This window comes from Balaenoptera ricei, chromosome 13, assembly GCF_028023285.1.
Source record: "Balaenoptera ricei isolate mBalRic1 chromosome 13, mBalRic1.hap2, whole genome shotgun sequence".
Taxonomy (NCBI): Eukaryota; Metazoa; Chordata; class Mammalia; order Artiodactyla; family Balaenopteridae; genus Balaenoptera; species Balaenoptera ricei.
Window position 1 is genome coordinate 12,481,083 of NC_082651.1, and position 19,133 is coordinate 12,500,215.

Sequence of the window (19,133 nt, forward strand, 5' to 3'; positions counted from 1 at the left end):
AATAGGCTCGCTGGAAAATAAAGGAAACAAGTACACATGCAGAGCTGTGAGGAAGCCCGTGACAAACGACACATGCACAGACGGATCACCTGACTAGCATCACACGCTTTAGCATTTGTTTTCCTTGGCTTAAATTTCATTTTTATGTGTGGATTTACTTGCAGTGGAGGGAGATCTTCTGTGAAATGCGTAAGGAACCCTTTGCTTGGGCAGACGGCTGTACTAGGACAATCCTGTGAGCTGAGCCCCCCACCCTTTGCCTCACTGCAGGGGCCCATTCTGACCCCAGGAGAAAGAAAAGGAGAGAGAAAAGCAGGGCAAGTGTGTTCTGAGATAAACCGAATTTGGTATGAAGTTTCATTCATCCCCCAGGTTTTTATTTGAGGACCAAGAATATGTCAGGACTACATATTCCTACTGTACATAGCAGGAGTCTCAAAATTCGAAAGAAAATAGTGTTTTTACTACAATAAAAAAAAAAAAAGAAAGAAAGAAAGAAAAACATCCGGGGCCTCTCCTGGATCTGGTCACTCCTAAGAGCGCTGAGGGTGACAGCTGATTTTCCCGGGGCCCCTGTCCTACACGCACCTTGTGCTGTGGTGCTGACAGCTTCCTCGCTGGGGGGTCTGCCTTCCACTCTGATCTCACTTTCTCTCTTTTCTTGTAGCTCCTGCCCCCCTCTCCCTCCCCCACCACGGGGCCTCCAGGCAGCCGTAGAGGGACAGCACTGGGCCTCCAGCTCTCCTCAGGCCCGCGGACCATGGCAGCCCGAACCTGGGGTGTCGAAACCAGCCAGTGGCACGATGGGCCCCAGCCTTCCAGTGGGTGTCAGCTGACAAAGGCCCTGACCCCTGAGTACTCTGAAAGGGTCTAGCAGTAACATGGAGGGGGGCACCCAAGGGAGACAAGAGACCAGAGCAGGAGCCTCCACAGAGACTGAGGATGGGCAGAGGGAGAAGGGACAGAAAGTCAGGAAGAGGCCTGGACCACCGAGGAGGAGGAAACTGAGAAGAGCCCAAAGAAACGACTAGAAGGTAGTGAGGAAAAGAGGCGGAGACAGGAAGGAGAGAAACACATGAGGAGAGAGGAGGACAAACAGCATCTAATCTGCTGGAGAGCAGCCTTATCCAGTGAAGAGATGGGACATTTCAGCTGAAGGACTGAGGGAAGGCATGGAGAACATCAGTGGGCCGACCTAAGGCTGACACAGAGTGGGAACAGAAGGGGGGAATCGTATGCTATCGTTCACTCTGACATTACAGAAATAACCCAACCTTCAAACTCAGAGAAGGGAGAGAGCAGGGGAGGGGCTCATGAATGCTGCCTCGGGGAGAGGTGGGGAGGTGCCAGGGTGCCATCAAAGCTGGAAACAAGACAGTGGAAGCTGAGGTAAGGAAAAGAGGGATTCAAGGAATCCTATGAAGGTATTAGTGTTAAATGCAGTCACAAAAACACGAGCCATTCTAAATGCCAAAGTCATGAATACAACAAATTTTGAGAGCAGAGAAAACAGACCAAATAAAGATACACAGTAAATATAAGAAGTGAGGTATAAATATAGAAATATAAAAACTAGACACACCTTAGATCACATTATTAATAAATCTGAACTCACTACTAAAAGAAAAAGATCTTCAGATTGAATCACAAAGCAAAACCCAGCTGTGTGGTTTGTAAGAGCTTATCCTTAAATCATCAGAGCTGCGAGGGGTACACCAACAGACATGCCCAACTGAGAGTAGGAACTGTGATTTTTACACCAAGGGAAGGAAAATTAAGGCTCAAAACCCTTCAGAGACCGAGAAGGTCACTTGGGGTCGGGGTGGTGGGTCCTGGTGGCACCACCTGTCCAGCATTAACGGCCATCCCAGGGCCTGGGCTGGTCCACTGCAGCTTGATTTGCTCAGTGATGTTCAGGTTTACAGCTCTCTATATGTATAGCCCCTTTAGGTAGGAAGTTTTACTACTGGGCAGCTGCTATACAGTATTACCGGGTAATCAATGCAATTGCCAGACAGAAACTATCTAGCTCTTCGTCTCTTTTTTTTCCCATGGAAATGTCTAATTTTGCCAAGAAATTTCTGGTAAGGTTCCCAGGAACCTCACAGTCAAGTCTTATAAAATGCCAACTCCTTTCAGGAAGCAATACAGTTGTTCAATGCTCTCCATCCCATGCAGGTTTAGCATTTTCTTCGAGTCCTCGAAACTTCCAGCAGCAGAGGACCACAGTACTTTTCGGTCTGTGACACCCAGTCTGTGCTACCCCAGAAGGCCAAGGTGGAATGGAAGCAGCTGGGCTAAGGGTGGGTTCTCTCCTCAGGGTGGCCGCTGAGGGGCAAACCCAGAACCAGCAGGACTGGGCAATGGGCCACACTATGTCCCCATCCACACACCTGTGACTCCGTCCCAGGAAGCCTGACACAAATGGGGCCAACCCCAATGCGTTCCAGTTACTCAGCTAAAAGGTCGCCCATTCTTCCTTTAGTCAGAGAGTCCCCTCAGCATGTTAGGGGAAACCCAAGGCCACTCGGGGGGGTCACTGCTACTGCAGCGCTGAGGCTGGTGCCATTCGGGGGAGCTGGTGCAAGGATTACAGGATTGCAGAGAAATCTGGGGCTTTCAGAGAACAGCTGAGTGTCTGATAATGGAAAAGGCAAGTGAACAGCACTGGGAGCTCAGGGGAGATAACCAAGGGGCTGGAAAGTCCATAAGCAAAGCCCAGGGGAGAACAAGTGGCGGGGACTCGGGACGGGCTGTGTTCACATCTGGGTCATTACATCCCACACAGCATCACAGGGTCTGCTCAGGAACCCAAGCAGAAAGGGTGTTGATAAAGGGAAGCAGATGGAGGGGTTTTTGGAGCAGAGGATGAAGAAGCCCCAACAAACCTCCAGAAACTCCAGGGCGGCGCCCCCGGGCAGAGCTGGTATTAACGCCCTGCTGCCAGGTATGCACCATCTGCCCTCGTGTCCGCCTATAACGGCTTCGCCTCCTCTCCCACCTCCCGGCCTTGCTTGGGCATCTCTCGCTGGTACCTCCCAACAGCACACTCTTACCTGGTCCCATATGGGAAACACAGGTGGAGGCTAAGGAGAGAGGAGGAGGTGGTGAAGACGCCGAGTTGACAGCCAGGCCCCTCACAGGGCACAGGGGATGACCTACAGGTGAACCAGTGCAACACAGTGGGGGTGGAGGGAGGTGACCAGACGGCACCTGTGCCCTCCTCTGGGGACCTGCAGAGATTTCATCGCCTGAGGGCTGGAGCTCCTCTCATCTACATCTTACGGGGCAGGAGACTGCAGCCAGGGATGCTAATTACAGTGGATTTGCTAAGGATTCTTCCTTCAACTCCAGAGTTATACACATTTACCCAAAATATCTTCTTAATCTCTGAAATGGTACAGTAAGCAGAATTAAAATATTCTTGATAAGTGAAAGATATGCACACAAATAAACACGAGTGAAAGAGAAACAAGTGGCACCAACTAGCTTCCAACCACTGTCCCTGTGACGAGTCCCCCAGTAATGTGACTCCTCAGATCAGGATCTGGCACGTCTGGGTTCTGAAAGCACACGGTCCACAGTGTCCCAAGGCCCTGCACCTGCACATAAGACTCAGGATGACGCCACTGACTACGGAGGCAAGGCGAGACACTTCACACCTGAGTACTGGAGTAAAAGCAGTGGAAATTAAGAAAGAACATGTGCTTATTTACAGATTTTCATTGCTTTTATTGAGCTTAGTATAAAATTAATTCTTTTCCTAAATTTCCTACTTCATGTTTTAATGTACCATGGAAGAAATATTTTCAGCTAAAAGAGAAAATTTTTAATTAAGATAGTTGTTGTAATGACCAAGAAAGCAACACACAGGCTAATTCAATTCATCTAATTCCAAGAAATTACACAAAGGCCTTTGTTTTTCCAAAGATGCACAGAGAAAGGAAGAGTCAGTGTGTCTGCTTTTTAAAGGTGTTCATAAACTCTGCCTGGTGCAACGTCCTTGTAACTTACATTTAATCGGCCTCTTCCTGAGGGTCTACTGGACCAGGAAGAAAGGCAGTAATGGACCAGGTTCTCGGGTAGAAACAGCGTGTCTGGGCGCCCAGCCTTGTCTGGGCTGCGATGGGGAGCGGTGCGGACTTGGGCCAGCCACCCCTCCCTGAGCCTCCGGGTCTCAGCTGTAGAACGAGGGGCAGGAGCAGATGCCACCTGAGGGAGCTCCTGGTGCAGCTGCCTGATCGATGGGCTCTCCTTGTCTGGGGCCTGAAAGTCCTGCCCTCTGAGCAGCCCCCACTTTCCATCCCAGCCTCACTTTCACTCAAGAACATAAGATGGAGCAAAGCAAGAGGATGGAGAACAGGCAAGTCTTCCTTATCCACAGGCAAAAATCAAGGATGTGGTTTTAGGGGCTCTTCTTTTATCAAAAAAGACTTTGCGGAAGCTTGTGACTGTAATGAGAAGCAACCAATGTATTTTGGAGTAGGGGGAACCTGGCCTTGGAAGCAGGAAAACACAGTCACCTGGGAAGCTTTGGAACCAGCGTGGGTATCTGCCGGGCACAGTAAGTGCTGACAGAGGCCTCCACGTGGAGGAGGTGTTTTTCCGACCTCACCTCTGCTTCCTTCCACTGCTGCTTAAAAACTGCAGACACAGGGGTACGGAGGTGACCAAAGCCTGTCCCCTCCCCCATTGCTTAACTGGAGAGATCTTCATACAGTGAGGCATTTTCCCCAAAATTTGGTCAGTATGAGGATGGGGAACCCAGAAGAGAGGTCCCCAACCCTGTATGAAGGAGGCAACAAAGTCTTCCTGCTTTGGTCTCAGATTGGTCCACGGCCTTCAGTTTCACCCAGTTCCCAACATCCTCTCCCGGCCTGGCCTCCTCCCGTCGCTCAGACTGGGCTTTGGCACGTGCTTCCCTTGGAATCGTCACAAGTCCATTCCTCTGACAATTCCTGCCTCGGCTCCCACAGGCTCTGGCTTCCAGTCCAATGCCGGCTCCCACGCTCGGGCCTGTCTACAGCCCAGCAGGCTCGCCGGCCTCCCACCAAGCGCGTTTGCACACTGACCACCAGGCTGAGAGATGCGAGCCCCCCTCCCTCCTGCCTCCTCTAGGATGTCAGGAGATCCCCTAAGCTGGGACATGCCCCTCTCCGTATGCTGTGAAGTCAGCTGGTTTCTAGACAAAGGGTGAGAAAGTGGCCTTATTCAAGTAAGATTACGCAGCACCAAGGAGAAGTTCTGTGAGGCTTACACCAATGGTGTCCTGCTGCTAAGGCCTGGCGTCTATGCCTCAGAGCTTCCCACAAGTTCATGCCTTCACTCCTTTGGAAGACACTCGAGCGAGGAGCACAGATGCCAGCATCCGTCGGGGAAACAGTAATAACCTGAGTGTGTGTGTGACTGTACTGTTCCTTTAATCATGTCCATCTATGGAGGCAACGACATGCATTTCCATCTGCGTGAGCAGAGAAGATGGATGGACAAGTGAGGAATCACACTGTGACAGACATTACCAGTACTCACCAGTGTCTAGTTCTCCCCTTTGTGAAAGAACACTTACAAGGTGGAGCAACTTATTTCGTGCCAACAGGCTGTAGCCAGAAGTGACATGGGCCACTTCTGGGCCAAAACACTCAGAGCTGGATGCGTTTCTCCAGCTCTTCTCTGCCATGGCTGTGAAGAGGCGAAACCGTTCTGGATGGTGAGAGCCATACTCTCAAGACTTTTTGAGAGCCCACAAAGAGGTGGCGTTGACTTCTCTGACGATCCTAACGTGTCTGCTCGGGAGCAGACTGTCCAGACATCATCTGCGCTCCTCGGGAGGCCCAACATATAAAGGCAGTGCTGTTTCCAGCCCATCTGCAATCTTCCATCCTGCTCTCTCCCTTAGAAAGCCTGATTTTTGCTTTTGTTGACAACATTCCAATGACTGTTCTCCTTCGTACACGAGAGTTCATACGTGTGCAAATAACTCAAGTCATTCTTCAATCAGAGAAAAGCTTAGAAGTTATAAACAATTGAGAGTGAAGACAGCGACAGCTGCCCAATACTGAGTTCTTTATACCCTGATTCAAATGGAATTTCCATCATCTACCATTTTGATTTTTTTCTTTTACTTTTAATTAGAAGAAAAATCTCTTGTAAGTGTGAAGGAAGCACATTTCACCCTCCCAGTCAGCCACCTTGCCTATGCTTCACACGCAGGGGCAAGTCCCGGGGCGGGCACACAGGTGGAACAGTGAAGGTCTGAAGAGAACCACTGATGCCTGCCTTCCGGACGCAAGCCCCCTCTGCAGGAGCAAACACCACGTGGGTTTTTGTCAAACTCTCAATGGAAACATTTGTATTTGCTTTCATTTTTACTTTTAAAGCTAAACCCCACAATTCAGGGTGTGGCAACGTGAAATCACTGGATGGACCTTGCAGCTTCGACCAGTTTACGGTCCCACCGGCCATTTAGGAGGCAGACGGCACATCAGTATCTGGACAGCAGGGAGCCTTCTTCTTCCTGGACTGGAAACCTGAAGCTGCAGACACCTTTATACGAATCCCTTTCCTCAGCATCTGGTCCAGAAACTTGATACAGACGTATGGTTCTCTAAATCCCGGGTGGAAATGAACTTTTTTTTTTTTAAATAAATTTATTTATTTTATTTCATTTATTTTATTTTTGGCTGTGTTGGGTCTTTGTTGCTGTGAGCGGGCTTTTCTCTAGTTGCGGCGAGTGGGGGCTACTCTTCGTTGCGGTGCGCAGGCTTCTCATTGCCGTGGCTTCTCTTGTTGTGGTGCACGGGCTGTAGGTGCGCATGCTTCAGTAGTTGTGGCACACGGGCTCAGTAGTTGTAGTTCGCGGGCTCTAGAGCGCAGGCTGAGTAGTTGTGGCGCACGGGCTTGTGGGATCTTCCTGGACCAGGGCTCGAACTCGTGTCCCCTGCATTGGCAGGCAGATTCTTAACCACTGCGCCACCAGCGAAGCCCCTGAACTTTTATTTTAAAATATAATTTCTGAAGACCTCTCTGTAGTGGAAATTTCTTATTTTCTCTATTTAGAGCAGGCTTCACGTTGGGCAATTCTTCATTAGGGTATAAACCTCCTCCTGTTTAAGATGATCGATCATACTATGAGGATGCCTGGCACTGTCACAGGACGTACGAACTTACTTTAGACGAGACTATGGTGATGCTAAAAGCCCTCAGGAAATGCTAAAAGCCCTTCGTTGCTGCACAAAGTAAAACCATATGACAGAGCTTCTTTAAAAACTCTGCATTTCTGAGCATAAAGTCACTTCACCTGAATCACCACAGCTGAAAGATTTCAAAAACTAATATCCATTTCAGCCCCCACTGCTCTACTCTCTGAAACCCCAAACTAAAGTAATCATCAAGAGTTTTGAAAACAAACCAAAAAATTTTATTTACAAAAGTAAAATTTCACTCATTTTTATATTCTTATAATGTTAATGCCAACAGCAACAGAGTCTCTGGGATATTTAAAACCCTTGATTTTAAAATACATTGAGGTTTGTGCAGCTCATATCCCCCCAGTTATATTATAAAACTTATAAAGGTTTCTTTAGCTTTGCTGTTTGGTCACGTTTTTGTGCAGAAGTCACGTTTCAGGGTAGGCTTACCACCAGACATGATCACATAAGCATTGGCTGTGGGTTCCCAAGAAGCAAAGGAGCCAATCTCAGCAAAGCTCGCACTGGCATCTTCAGCTGTTTGAATTTGAAGAGGAGTTCTGCGAAGCTTGTGTTCCCTAAAGAAATGGAATTGGAGGGAAGGGGTCACATATCTAAATAAATTCAGCCATACATCCTCTTTCAAGGAAGCTTCAGACACATAGTCACATTTCAAGCTGGCGTTCTTCCGTATGAAAACAATTACTGAAAGATAATATTTAAACTATGAATTTCCGTAATGCACTATAGGGTATGATTTGATATAAAATTTTAATTTATCCATTCTGTACTTAGAAACTGACCTGTAACCATATGTGAAACTAGTAATACTGTTTAAATACATATATTACTTAAATATAATTAATAAATGCACCCATCTATCCTCAATTACCATAATCCATGCACTTAATAATTTACCTAAAAAAAAAAAGACATAGGCTCAAAATGAGTAACAGAGAAGTTAATCTAACGCCTCTTCCTCTAACAAGCAATGGTTCCCAACCTTGGTCCAAGAGAGGCTGATGTAATTTATGTAGAGTACAGCCTGGGCATCTGGAGCTTTGAAAGCTGCCCAGGGGATTCTGATGTGCAGCCAAGGTCAAGAACCACTGCTCTAAAGGGACGCAGGAAGTGTATTACCTGCAAATTCTATTAAGCATCATCTTCCTCTTTCCCTCCATCCCCACCACATGCCACTGTCCACAGTTCCCTTTCCTCAGCCCCAACATATACACATACATGATCCCGATGAGTCTCTAAGCCACAAGCATCCTAGTAGACATGCTGACAGCAGAGTGTACAGGTGGGTCATATGATCCCATGAAGATGGACAGAGAAGAGTCTCATGATATGAATCGAGTGGCTTTCTGATAAAAGCATAACTAACACAAGAAAGAGTTGTCATGCTGCACAGAATATGAAGAAAGCAACTATTTCTCTTTAGTGTTTCCTTTTATTGACTCTGCCAGTAATCTGTGAATTAAATGTGTTTAATAAACCTCAACAGGAATTAAGACAAATTTCCTATTTAATTGTTATACACAGTGTTCCCAAAACCTTGCTAAGACTCAAAGACAGAGAGCAAATACATATGAGCTACGGAAAACATCTCCAGTGTTCTGATACACTGTGGACTCTAACAGACCATTTAGACTTTTTGTTTTTGGCCACAACACGTGGCATGAGGGATCTTAGTTCCCTGACCAAGTGTTGAACCCTCACCCCCTGCAGTGGAAGCACAGAGTCCTAACCACTGGACCACCAGGGAAGTCCCCAGACCATTTAGACTTAATGCGACTATCACTATGGTTAGGTTTAAATGTATCATCTTGCTATTTGTTTTCTATTTTCTCTGTCTGTTCTCTGTTCCCCCTTTTCCTCTTTTCCTCTCTCTTGGACTGAGTACTTTTTATGATTCCACTATAGCTCCTTTATTGCTTATTAGCTCTAACTCTGTTTTCTTATCTTAGTGGTTGCATTATGATTTATAGTATCATCTCTATCACAGATTACCTTCAAGTAAGATTATACCTCTTCACAGGTAGTATAAGAGCCTTATGGCTGTAATTCCATTTCTCCCTGCCCAGCCTCTGAGCTATTATTGTTATACATTTTGCTTTTCAGATTTTACAAACCCCATAGTACATTGCTATTATTTTTATAAGTCAATTATCTTTAAAAAGTATTTTTAAAAGAAACAAACCTTATGTATATATCCATGTAGTTACCATTTCCAATGCTCTTCATTCCTTTGTGTAGATCCATATTTCAATCTGACATTATTTTCCTTCTGCCTCAAGGACTTACTGTAACATTTCCAGTAGTGTGGGTCTGCTGTTGATGAATTCTTTCAGCTTTTGTGTGTCTGAAAAAGGCTTTATTTCATGGTCTTTTTTCTTTTTTTGAAAGATATTTTTGCTGGGTATAAAATTCTAACTAGATAGTGTTTTTCCTCTGAGTCCTTTACAGATGTTACTCCACTAATTTATCACTTGCATTGTTTCCTATGAAAAATATGCTATCACTCTTATTTTTGTTTCTCTGTAACATATCTTTTTCCTCTGGCTGCTTTTAAGACTTTTTATCATTAGTTTTGGGCAATTTGGTTATTATGTGCCTTGGTGCAACTTTCTTCATGTTTCTCAGGCTTGGGATTCATTGAACTTCTTGCATCTGTGGACTTCAGTTTTCATTAAACTTGTAAATTTTCCAGCCATTATTTCTTCAAGTATTTTTTTCTGTCCCTCTCCCCCATTTTTCTCTTCTTCAGGGACTCCAATCTCATGTAAATTGGGTCCTTTAAGTCCCAGAGCTTACTCCATTTTTAATGTTCTGTTCCTTTTTTTTTTTTAATTCTTTTTTTCTTTTTGCATTTCATTTTGGATAGTTTCTAATGCTATGTCTTCAAACTCACTATTTTTTTTTTAATTCTGCAATGTCTAACCTGTTATTAATCCCATTCAGTGTGTTTTTCTCAGAATTATAGTTTTCATCTCTAAAAGTTCAGTTAGATTCTTTTTATATTTCCATATCTCTTAATGTTTTGAAATACAGAATAAGGTTATAAGGAATGGAGTTATAATAACTGTCTTAATGTCCTTGTCTGCTAACTAACATCCATGTCAATTCCAGGTCAGTTGTAATTGATTTCTCACCTCCTTCATTATAGGCTGTTATTTTCCTGTTTCTTTGTATGCCAGACATCATGAATTCTACCTTGGGTGCTGGATATTTTCGTATTTCTGTATTCTTGAGCTTTCAGAATATAGTTATATTACTTGAAAAGCAGTTTGATCCTTTTGTGTCATGCTTTTAAGATTTTTAAGGTGGGCTAAAATATTTTAAGTCTAGGGCTAAATATTTGTTTAGTCTTTTTAGTCTAGGGCTAAATATTTCCCATTGTTGAGGCAAGACCACACTGAGTACAGCCCCTTAAATTGTGAAGTTGTGGGAACAGACACTGTTCCTGAAGCTGTGCAAACTGGTTCTCTCTAATCCAGTAAGACAGTTCTTCCCTCAGCCTTGGGAAACTTCTTCATATGCATGTGCTGATTAGTAAGGACTCTTCTGATATTTGAGGGGGACCCTCTGCAGACATCTGGCATTCTCTCTGTGTAGCTCTCTCCTGTCTGGCACTCTATCATGTAAGCTCTAGCTCCTTTGGCTCCCTGTATTCTCAGCTCCATCACCTCAACTGAAGGAGTCTTCCAGCCTCTTCCTGGGTTCCCTCTCCCTCCTTCACAGTCTGGAAACTCTCAAGGCTGTTAGCTGGGGCAATCGCAGGGCTTATCTCATTTGTTTCTCATCTCTCTGGGATCACTCTTCTTCATTGCCTGATATATGTCTCAAAAGCCATTGTTTAGTATGCAGTGTCCAGTTTTCTTTGTTGTTTTTTCAGCTTGTTTATTTTGTGTTGTTTTGTTTTCTTGTTTCAGGCAGGATAGTAAATCAGATCTCTGTTACTCCATCCTGGATGAAAAAGGAAGCCTATGCTTTAAAATTTTTTCCTCTTTTATTTTTAGCAGCTTGACTATTATGCAACTAGGTGTGGTTTTCTTTGTATTTATCTTGCTCAGGGGTCACTGTAGGTTGATGTCCATCATCCATTTTTCAAAGTTCTTAGCCTCTGTCTCTTTAAATACGGCTTCTATCTCATTTTCTCTCTCCTCATATTCTGGGATCTCAACTACATGCATGTTTGACTTCTTCACTGCGTTCCACATGTCTCTTACTCTCTTTTCTGAATTTTCCATTCATTTTTCTCTCTGTGCTTCAATCTGTTTATTTTCTACACACTTGTCTTCCAGTTCATTTATCTGCTGTGTCTAAAATGCTAATTAATCTACACACTGAATTCTTTTTTCTTTTTTTTTCCTCTCTTTTTTTTTTTTTTTTTGCTGCACCCACACAGCTTACGGGATCTTAGTTTCCGGACCAGGGATCAAACCTGGGCCCCGGGCAGTGAAAGCATGGAATCCTAAGAACTGAACTGCCAGTGAATTCCCTATATACTGAATTCTTAATTTTAGTTATATTTTTCAGTTTTAGAATTTCCATTTAACTCTGATTCCAGATTTCTGGTGAAATTCTTTATCTTTTCCTCTATTTTCTTGGAAATATTAGTCAGTTATTAGTCATAATAACTCCAGATACTGGAGTTATGGAAGTCTGATAACTCCAATATCTGGATCACATACAAGTCTGTTTCTTCTACCTTTTATTCCTATTATGGCTTTTAATTTTGATTCAACACTGATACTATGAATTAAAAACTGTAGAAGTTTAAGACATATTTTCTTCCTCCTATACAGGTTAATTTTTCTTCTACCAGGGAGGTAGCATGCAAGCAGATCTCCTCAATTCTGCTCCAGGCTAATTTTAGGTCTGGTCTGTTTCAGTTTTACCCTTCCTGCTAGGGCTTGGCCCTGCTACTGCTTCATGTGAATGGCTGGGATGCTTACTAGAGCCACTCTGCCTTGGCAGGCCTTGAGTACCGCCCTTTGTCTCCTTGGCACTATGCTGTTGTTGAAATCGTTGCCCACATTTTTAGCCTCCTGGTTTCTGCTAGATTTCTTGAAGTTTTATCCTGCACATGTGCAGGTTAAGATTTGGCAAATGCCTCAAGGGAAGAGTGCATCCAGGTTTTTGAGTTATTATTCCTCTTGTCCCCTCCTATCTTGGATTTTGCTCCTCAAGTTCTAGTCCTGGGCAATCATTAATCCAACCTCTGGCTCCTCTGCCCAGTAGCACTGCTGCTTTTTGCTGGGACTCTCCTTCTTGTAATGAATTGACAAATGCCTCTGGGAGAAAGCCAGAGTAAATATGGAGCTCCTCAAATGAGTCTTTTCTCTCAGGAATTCTTGTCTCTCAATCAAGTCTGGCCACTATGGTTGCCACCAATTCCTTTAAACTTTATGTAGTTTGTCCACTTTTATATTTGCTTTTGTAGGAGAGTCAGTCTAATGCGAGCAATTCCACTGTGGCCATAACTGCAACAGAAGTCTCTAAACAGTGCATTTTTATCTGAGGTTTTCAAAGCAGCTATAAATCAGTAATATCATTAAATTTTAAATTTAAATGATTAAATGGACAAATTTTGTATCTGATTCCATATTCTGAAAAATACAGTCAGATGCTAAGATTTTAAACTATTATGAAAACATTCATATGTCAATACATACAAAATTAGGCACCTGTTCATTTCAAAGCTTTATAATATTAGAAATTAATATTATATGTTTAAAAAAAATCCAAACTGAAAACCCAAAAAATACAGAAAAATAACTTTAATAAAAATCAATTAACAGAGTAAAAGAATACGAACATTTAGTTTATTAGTATATACTGGTATCTGAGGCCCTGTGAAGAATCCATGCTCTTCTGAAAGTAAATAAAGGATTATGCATGTGTAAAATTCAGATAGTTTGGGTTTGTGTTTTTTTTTTTCTTACAGAAAAAATTCTCAGCAATAACACCCAAACATGAATGAAGCCAAAAACCTAATCGGAGAAAATAACTCAGTTTAGAAACACCTCCTAACAAGAAACTAAACCCATCAGCGGGTAATACAGGTACTGAAAAGAGGATGTAGACGTGCAATTACCTTCTAGTCCTATAGACGGCAGGTGCCGCGGGGCTGGCACTGAGTGGTAGACGAGGAAACAGGCCAGCAGGCTCGGCTGCGACTCCTCGCAGGGCTGCCCGTTGAGGTAGGCGTGCACACACCCGTCACCCCCAGCTGTGAGAGAAGCAGACATGGAACAGAACCAATCGATTACAGAACTGAGAGGCACAAGGACCGCCTTCTTTTTATTATTTTCTCATCAAGAGCTCATTGAGCACTTACCATATACCACCCAGGTCCTGTGCTGGGCATTAAGACTACTGTGGTAAACCAGACAGAGTGCCCGTCACTGCAGAGTTTAGAGTGCTGCGGGGGACGGAGATACTACATACCTAACGATGTAAACAAATGCTAATCATAAATTATGATGAGTGCCATGAGGGTTCAGTGGTCACCATGGTCGTCTCCCCAAACACCCATTCTACCACCCTTCCCTCCACTGTCACATTTGAGGGGACTGACTGCAGCTCCAGGACTGGATCCTGATTTGTCTTGGCCGGAGGTTCTCAAACTTTAACAGGCATCAGAATCACCTAGAGGACTGATTAAAACACAGATGGGTGGGTCCCCACAATTTCTTGGATGGGGCCAGAAAAACTGCATTTCTAACAGGTTCCCAAGTGATCCCACTGTTGCTGCTCCAGAGACCACACCGTGAGAACCACTGGTCTGGGACAGTCAGGGCAACCCCACTCCCCCGACACAGTGACTGGTTCAAGGACAGGCAGACCTAAGCCATTCAGAGAGACACTCTGCCCCGGGGATTGATCGAGGAATGTGCACGAGTTCCAGTGCAAGCCAGAGACACAAGGAGATGCCTGAGAACATGTTTGCTAGAGGCTTCTGGGAAACAAATTCCTCATTCTTATGGCAAAGCTCCTGGAAGCAACTCTATTCTTCCTCTGAGTTGGAGGCAAGGAACTGTTACAGTCAGTTCATTGCCATCAGAAAGAAGTACTCTGAGGATAAAGCCATGGCACAGAGTGTCACTGACGGAGCCTCAGAGAAATGGAGCTGGAGCCACTGGAGCGACAGCCTGCCGTAACTGTGGACTTCCAATTATATAAGTTTATAGGTGTCCTATTGTTGAAGCCAGGCTGAGTCAGGCCTTCTGTTACTTGCAGACAAAGGCATTTTGATACAGAGAAAAAGGTTGAGAGAGAGAAAGAGAGAAATAAAGATGGCAGGAAAGCTGCCTGAGGCAGTGTGGTCTTGGAAGGCCTGTGTGGAAGGGGCATTTAAATGGAGGCTGCAAGAATGAGTATGAGGTGGGCAGGCAAAGAATGAGAGGAAAAAGGTTCTCGGGAGGGGAAGCAGCACATTCAACAGTCCCGTGGTGAGAAAGAACTCCATGCTTTCGGGGAACTGGAAGGGACCAGGGTGCCTGAGTGGAGTTTGTGAGGAGCAAGTGGTATAGAAAGAGGCTGTAGAGGGAGACAGAGGCCCTGCTGGTCATGCGGGGCCTGCTGGCCACATGGTACAGATTTTTTTCACAACTGAATCAGCAGCCTTTGCAAGGTTTTAAGCAGAAGTGTTGGATCTGTTTACTCTTTGAAAGACCGTTGTCAGTTGACTAGAGACAGTGAGAGGGAGATGAGAATGAAAAGCAGGAAGACTTGCAGGAGGCTACAACAGTCGTCCAGGCAAGAAATAATCACGGTTTGTTCTAGGATAGAAGCAGCAAAATGTGGACAGAGTTAGGAGATATTTAAGAGTTAGGACTGAAAGGATATGGTAATGGATTGGCTACCGCAGAAGAGAGGAGAGGGAGGGAGAGGAAGGGGCAAGGATGACTCCCAGAAAGGTAACGAAGGAATGACAGTGAAATAGTGGTGAAACTAAGAAAGAATGGTTGGAGGGCTTTTTAAAAAAAAAAGAATTGGGAAAGTAGGAAAGTGTGCCATCACAAAGGTCAAGGGAGGTCTGTTTCCATAAGAACGAGACGGAGCGACAGGAAGACTACCAGGAGTCCACTGAACCTGACACGAGGATGTTAGTCTGGTGGGAGTGGGAACATCTGGGGGTGGCAGCAGGAGGGGTGATGAAGGAGGCCAGAAGAGACCCTGCTGCGGCAGCTTCTCAAGAGAGGAAGGAGAGAACGCAGTCGCTCACAGGTCCTCGTCAATGACTTTCTCATGCCTACTGGCTTTTTGTTTCACCGATTTTCTCTACACTTTTTCTGCTTCCAATTTCATTGATTTCAGCTCTTATATCCTTGCTTTGGGTTTATTTTGCTTTTCTTTTTCTAATTTCTCGAAGAACTTAGATTAGTGATTTGAGACTTTCCTACTGTAAGCGTTTAGCACTATAAATTTCCCACTTTAGCAGGAAGACTTACACTACAAAATTTCAAAATTTACTCTAAACCTACAGTACTTAGGAAAGTGTAGTACTGGCATAAAGACAGACATACAGATCAATCGTACAGAATTGAGTCCAGAAACAGACTCACACTTATACAGTCCACTGATTTTCAACAAAGGCTCCAGAGCAATTCAATGAGAAGGAAAAGTCTTTTGCACAAATGGTCCTGGAACAACTAGATATCCATATTTAAAGTTAAGAAAAAAGAAAACTCCTACCTCATACCAGGCATAAAGTAGGAGAATATATCTGCAGAACATATCTGACAGAGCTTGCAGCCAGAATATGTTAAAAACTCCTACAACTCAATACTCAAGACAGCCAATTTTAAAAATGGGTAAAGGTTTGAAAAGACACTTTGCAAAGGGTATATATGAATAACGAACACATGCAAAAATAATTAACATGATGAGTTATCACGGAAATGCAAATTAAAACTACAGTGAGACACCACTACATACTCAGTAGACTGTCTAAAACTACAGACTAACAATGCCCAAATCTGCACTGCATCCCACTGCTGGCAGGAATGTAAAAGGGCACAATCTGGAAAATAACTGAGCATGTCAATGGGTGAATGTACAGATGATATAAGAATGGCAGAATGTTGATACTGTTGAAGCTGGGTAATGGGATTTATTATACTATTATGTTTACTTTGCATTACGCTTTAAATTTTCCATAATACAATATAAAAGTAAATAAAACTTTTTAAGTTCTTCAACTTTAAACCCATTTTCTTTGCTCAAGATTAAAATCCAGTTGAGGAGATAAATCACAAAACATGTACACAATATGATCAATCTGCTCCATTTTCAGACTTCATGGCTATAGTTTGGGTTACTAGTGAGCCACCTTAAAAGTCCACATATGCATCTGTGATTTCACTGAGACACAAATACGAATGACATTTTCCAGTGCTGCCACACGGCCTCGGCATCGTCATTTAATTTATTGTTCTCCGCCCCAAAGCTAGTAGTATCTGTGAGGGGAGACCACATACTTAAGAGTTTTTTTAAAGTGATAGCTCTTTTTAAATAAAAAAATAAATACACATTTTTGGCAATCAGAGTGGCAAGTCACCTGGTGAAGGTTACTTACAATGCTGTAACCCACCAAATGCCCTAAAGAGCAGTGAGGGGAAAGCAATTCAGGGCACTGTTTTAGAGAACGCTCTAGTCACTGCCAAAGCTTCATCACATTATATGAAACATGCAAATCAGAGAATCTGCAAAGGTTTAAGAACTTATTTCTTATCAATAGCAAGGGTCTGCTATGGGTGATCAAACACTAAATTGAATAAAAAAAGAACATCAACACCTATAAAATAACATGTATTTTTTCCCAAACATGAGAACAAAATGATTATCATATTTTTAGAAATTGTGAAACTGCACGAGCTTTCAAATCCCAAGAAGAAATAACAGAGCACATGCAGGTGTTTAACATAAACACTGGGAGTTTGAAATTGCTGTTTTCCATATATATCACTCACAATTTGGTTTACAGTTAAATTTTTTCGGAATTTTTTTTTAAAGAAACAAATAGCCTATTCATTTGGGGGGAGAGAAGAGTGCAGATGGGAAATAGGGAGGCAAGGGTCCCCCTCATGTTTGCCAAAAACCACTGCCCCACCCGCCTCCACCCCTCACCTCCCTCCTCTGGGGAGGGGCCCCGGCAGGCTCCCCCCTTCTAGTGGGTCTCCCTCTTCCTCCTCCCCTGCACCTCCAGTGCCTGGGCAGAGCCCACCCCGGCTCTAAAGCCGGGTGAAGACAGGCTCAAACTAACGTTCTTCCCCCTTCCTCCACCTCCCCCTCACTCCCATCTCTTGTCTAACTAAAATACAGAAAAAGCAAGAGCAGCTGGGACCTGGGAGAATCAGTCACCCAGGGGCTGGGGCAGGGCAGGCAGCGGAGCCTCAGCCAGGTGTAGTGGAACACGCAGATAGCTTTAAACATAATTATATTCGAATTCCAGGGTTCTACCGTTTACTAACAACTTTACAGAATTAGGAACTGTTCCTACTGATATCACTAGAGTTAGTATTTACTCAAAGAAAGTTGCTGTCAGATACATACTGGAAGCATTAGAACTGAAAAGAATAAAAAGATCAAGGGGTTAACTATTAAAAATCAATTTCAGGCATATAACACACATCAAACAGCTTTCCATATATCAAAAGGCCCCATCACCTGCCTCCCATGATTACTTCTACACGGTGAGGAGTAACTTCACAATCTCCCTGCAATCACAAGGCAATGCTTCCACTGACAGAAAGCCAGTTACATATGCCCCAGGTCCTCACTGACTGATTCACAGAACTGGTAAAAGAAGCATTCACTCTAAGTCCACATCAAGTTTTCAGTGTACACAGGGTAGAGGCAGAAAAAAGGGCCTCAGGTAGGTGACAGGCCACACCCCTAAGAAACAGAAGAGAGAGGCACTGGAAAGAAACATGATCTGATGTTAGAAAAAATAAAACAAGTTCCTAAGTGTCAAGTGGTATTTAAAATGCTATATATATATTCTCCCCGTGGCTTATAAAGCAGTTAAATATATTTGTTAAAGAAGTTAGAGCAGATAATCAGTGTAATTCACCTAACTGGAAACATTACATCTATAGCCATTCGGGATTGTACTCAGACTCATCTTGCTTTCCAATGAAAAAAAGGTTAAAACAGAAACACCTGAGTCCCAGTGTAGCTTAAAAACACAAAGGGCGCAATGCTGTTATTACCTTGCAGCCACTGGTCCAGAGTATTATCAATAGTGCATTTGACAACAGGGAGGAATTCCGAGTTCATAAAGAGCCCTCGCTTGGGGTGGTTCTGCAGCCGCTCCTGATGGCTTCTGGAGCTGAAAAACTCTAACACCAACTTTATCTGCCAAAGTTCAGATGTCTCGGACATCTCTCTCCTTCCCAGTCTTCTTACAGCCTTGCAGAGGAAAGAGAAACAGCAATCCACTTAAGGAAAGAGTAAAGATGCTGTCACTTCCTCAGAGTTGTATACTAGAGTATTTTTTAAATGTGCCTCATAAGATCAATAAAGGGCAGAGGGGAACCCATTCTGTGTTTTGCTGCAGTCTGCCCCACAGAGGAGCCCCCTACTGGGTTTACATACATGGCCCACTCTCTTCAAAATGAACATGAACAGCTTTCAGGTGAAAAAACAGCATAGGCAAATGAGCTCATTCTTGGCTCAATGGCTCTGAAAAATGAAGACCAATAGGTCTACAGCCAGTCACCTCTGGGAAACCCAGGTTGGGTACAGTGACATGGCCAGGATCAGGCCAGGGATTCCAGGGGTCAGAAGGCAAAAGAGGGCTTCCCTGGTGGCGCAGTGGTTGAGAGTCCGCCTGCCAATGCAGGGGACACGGGTTCAAGCCCTGGTCTGGGAAGATCCCACATGCCGCAGAGCAACTAGGCCCGTGAGCCACAATTACTGAGCCTGCACGTC

General features: G+C 44.1%; 1 protein-coding gene across 4 annotated transcripts in view; it reads right to left on the bottom strand.

Moving 5' to 3' along the window:
• Positions 1-3,737: 3,737 nt before the first annotated feature.
• ANAPC1 (anaphase promoting complex subunit 1) overlaps positions 3,738-19,133 on the bottom strand; it is a 102,130-nt gene continuing 86,734 nt past the window's right edge. For 2 of the 4 annotated variants that reach the window (XM_059942433.1, XM_059942429.1), the window contains exons 46-48: positions 18,413-18,611; positions 13,291-13,425; positions 7,395-7,765 (exon numbers count right to left, since the gene is read on the bottom strand). In XM_059942433.1, the coding sequence (XP_059798416.1) occupies positions 7,650-7,765; positions 13,291-13,425; positions 18,413-18,611 (450 nt within the window). In that variant the 3' untranslated portion in view covers positions 7,395-7,649. The other 2 variants (XM_059942432.1, XM_059942431.1) reach the window with 2 other exon arrangements.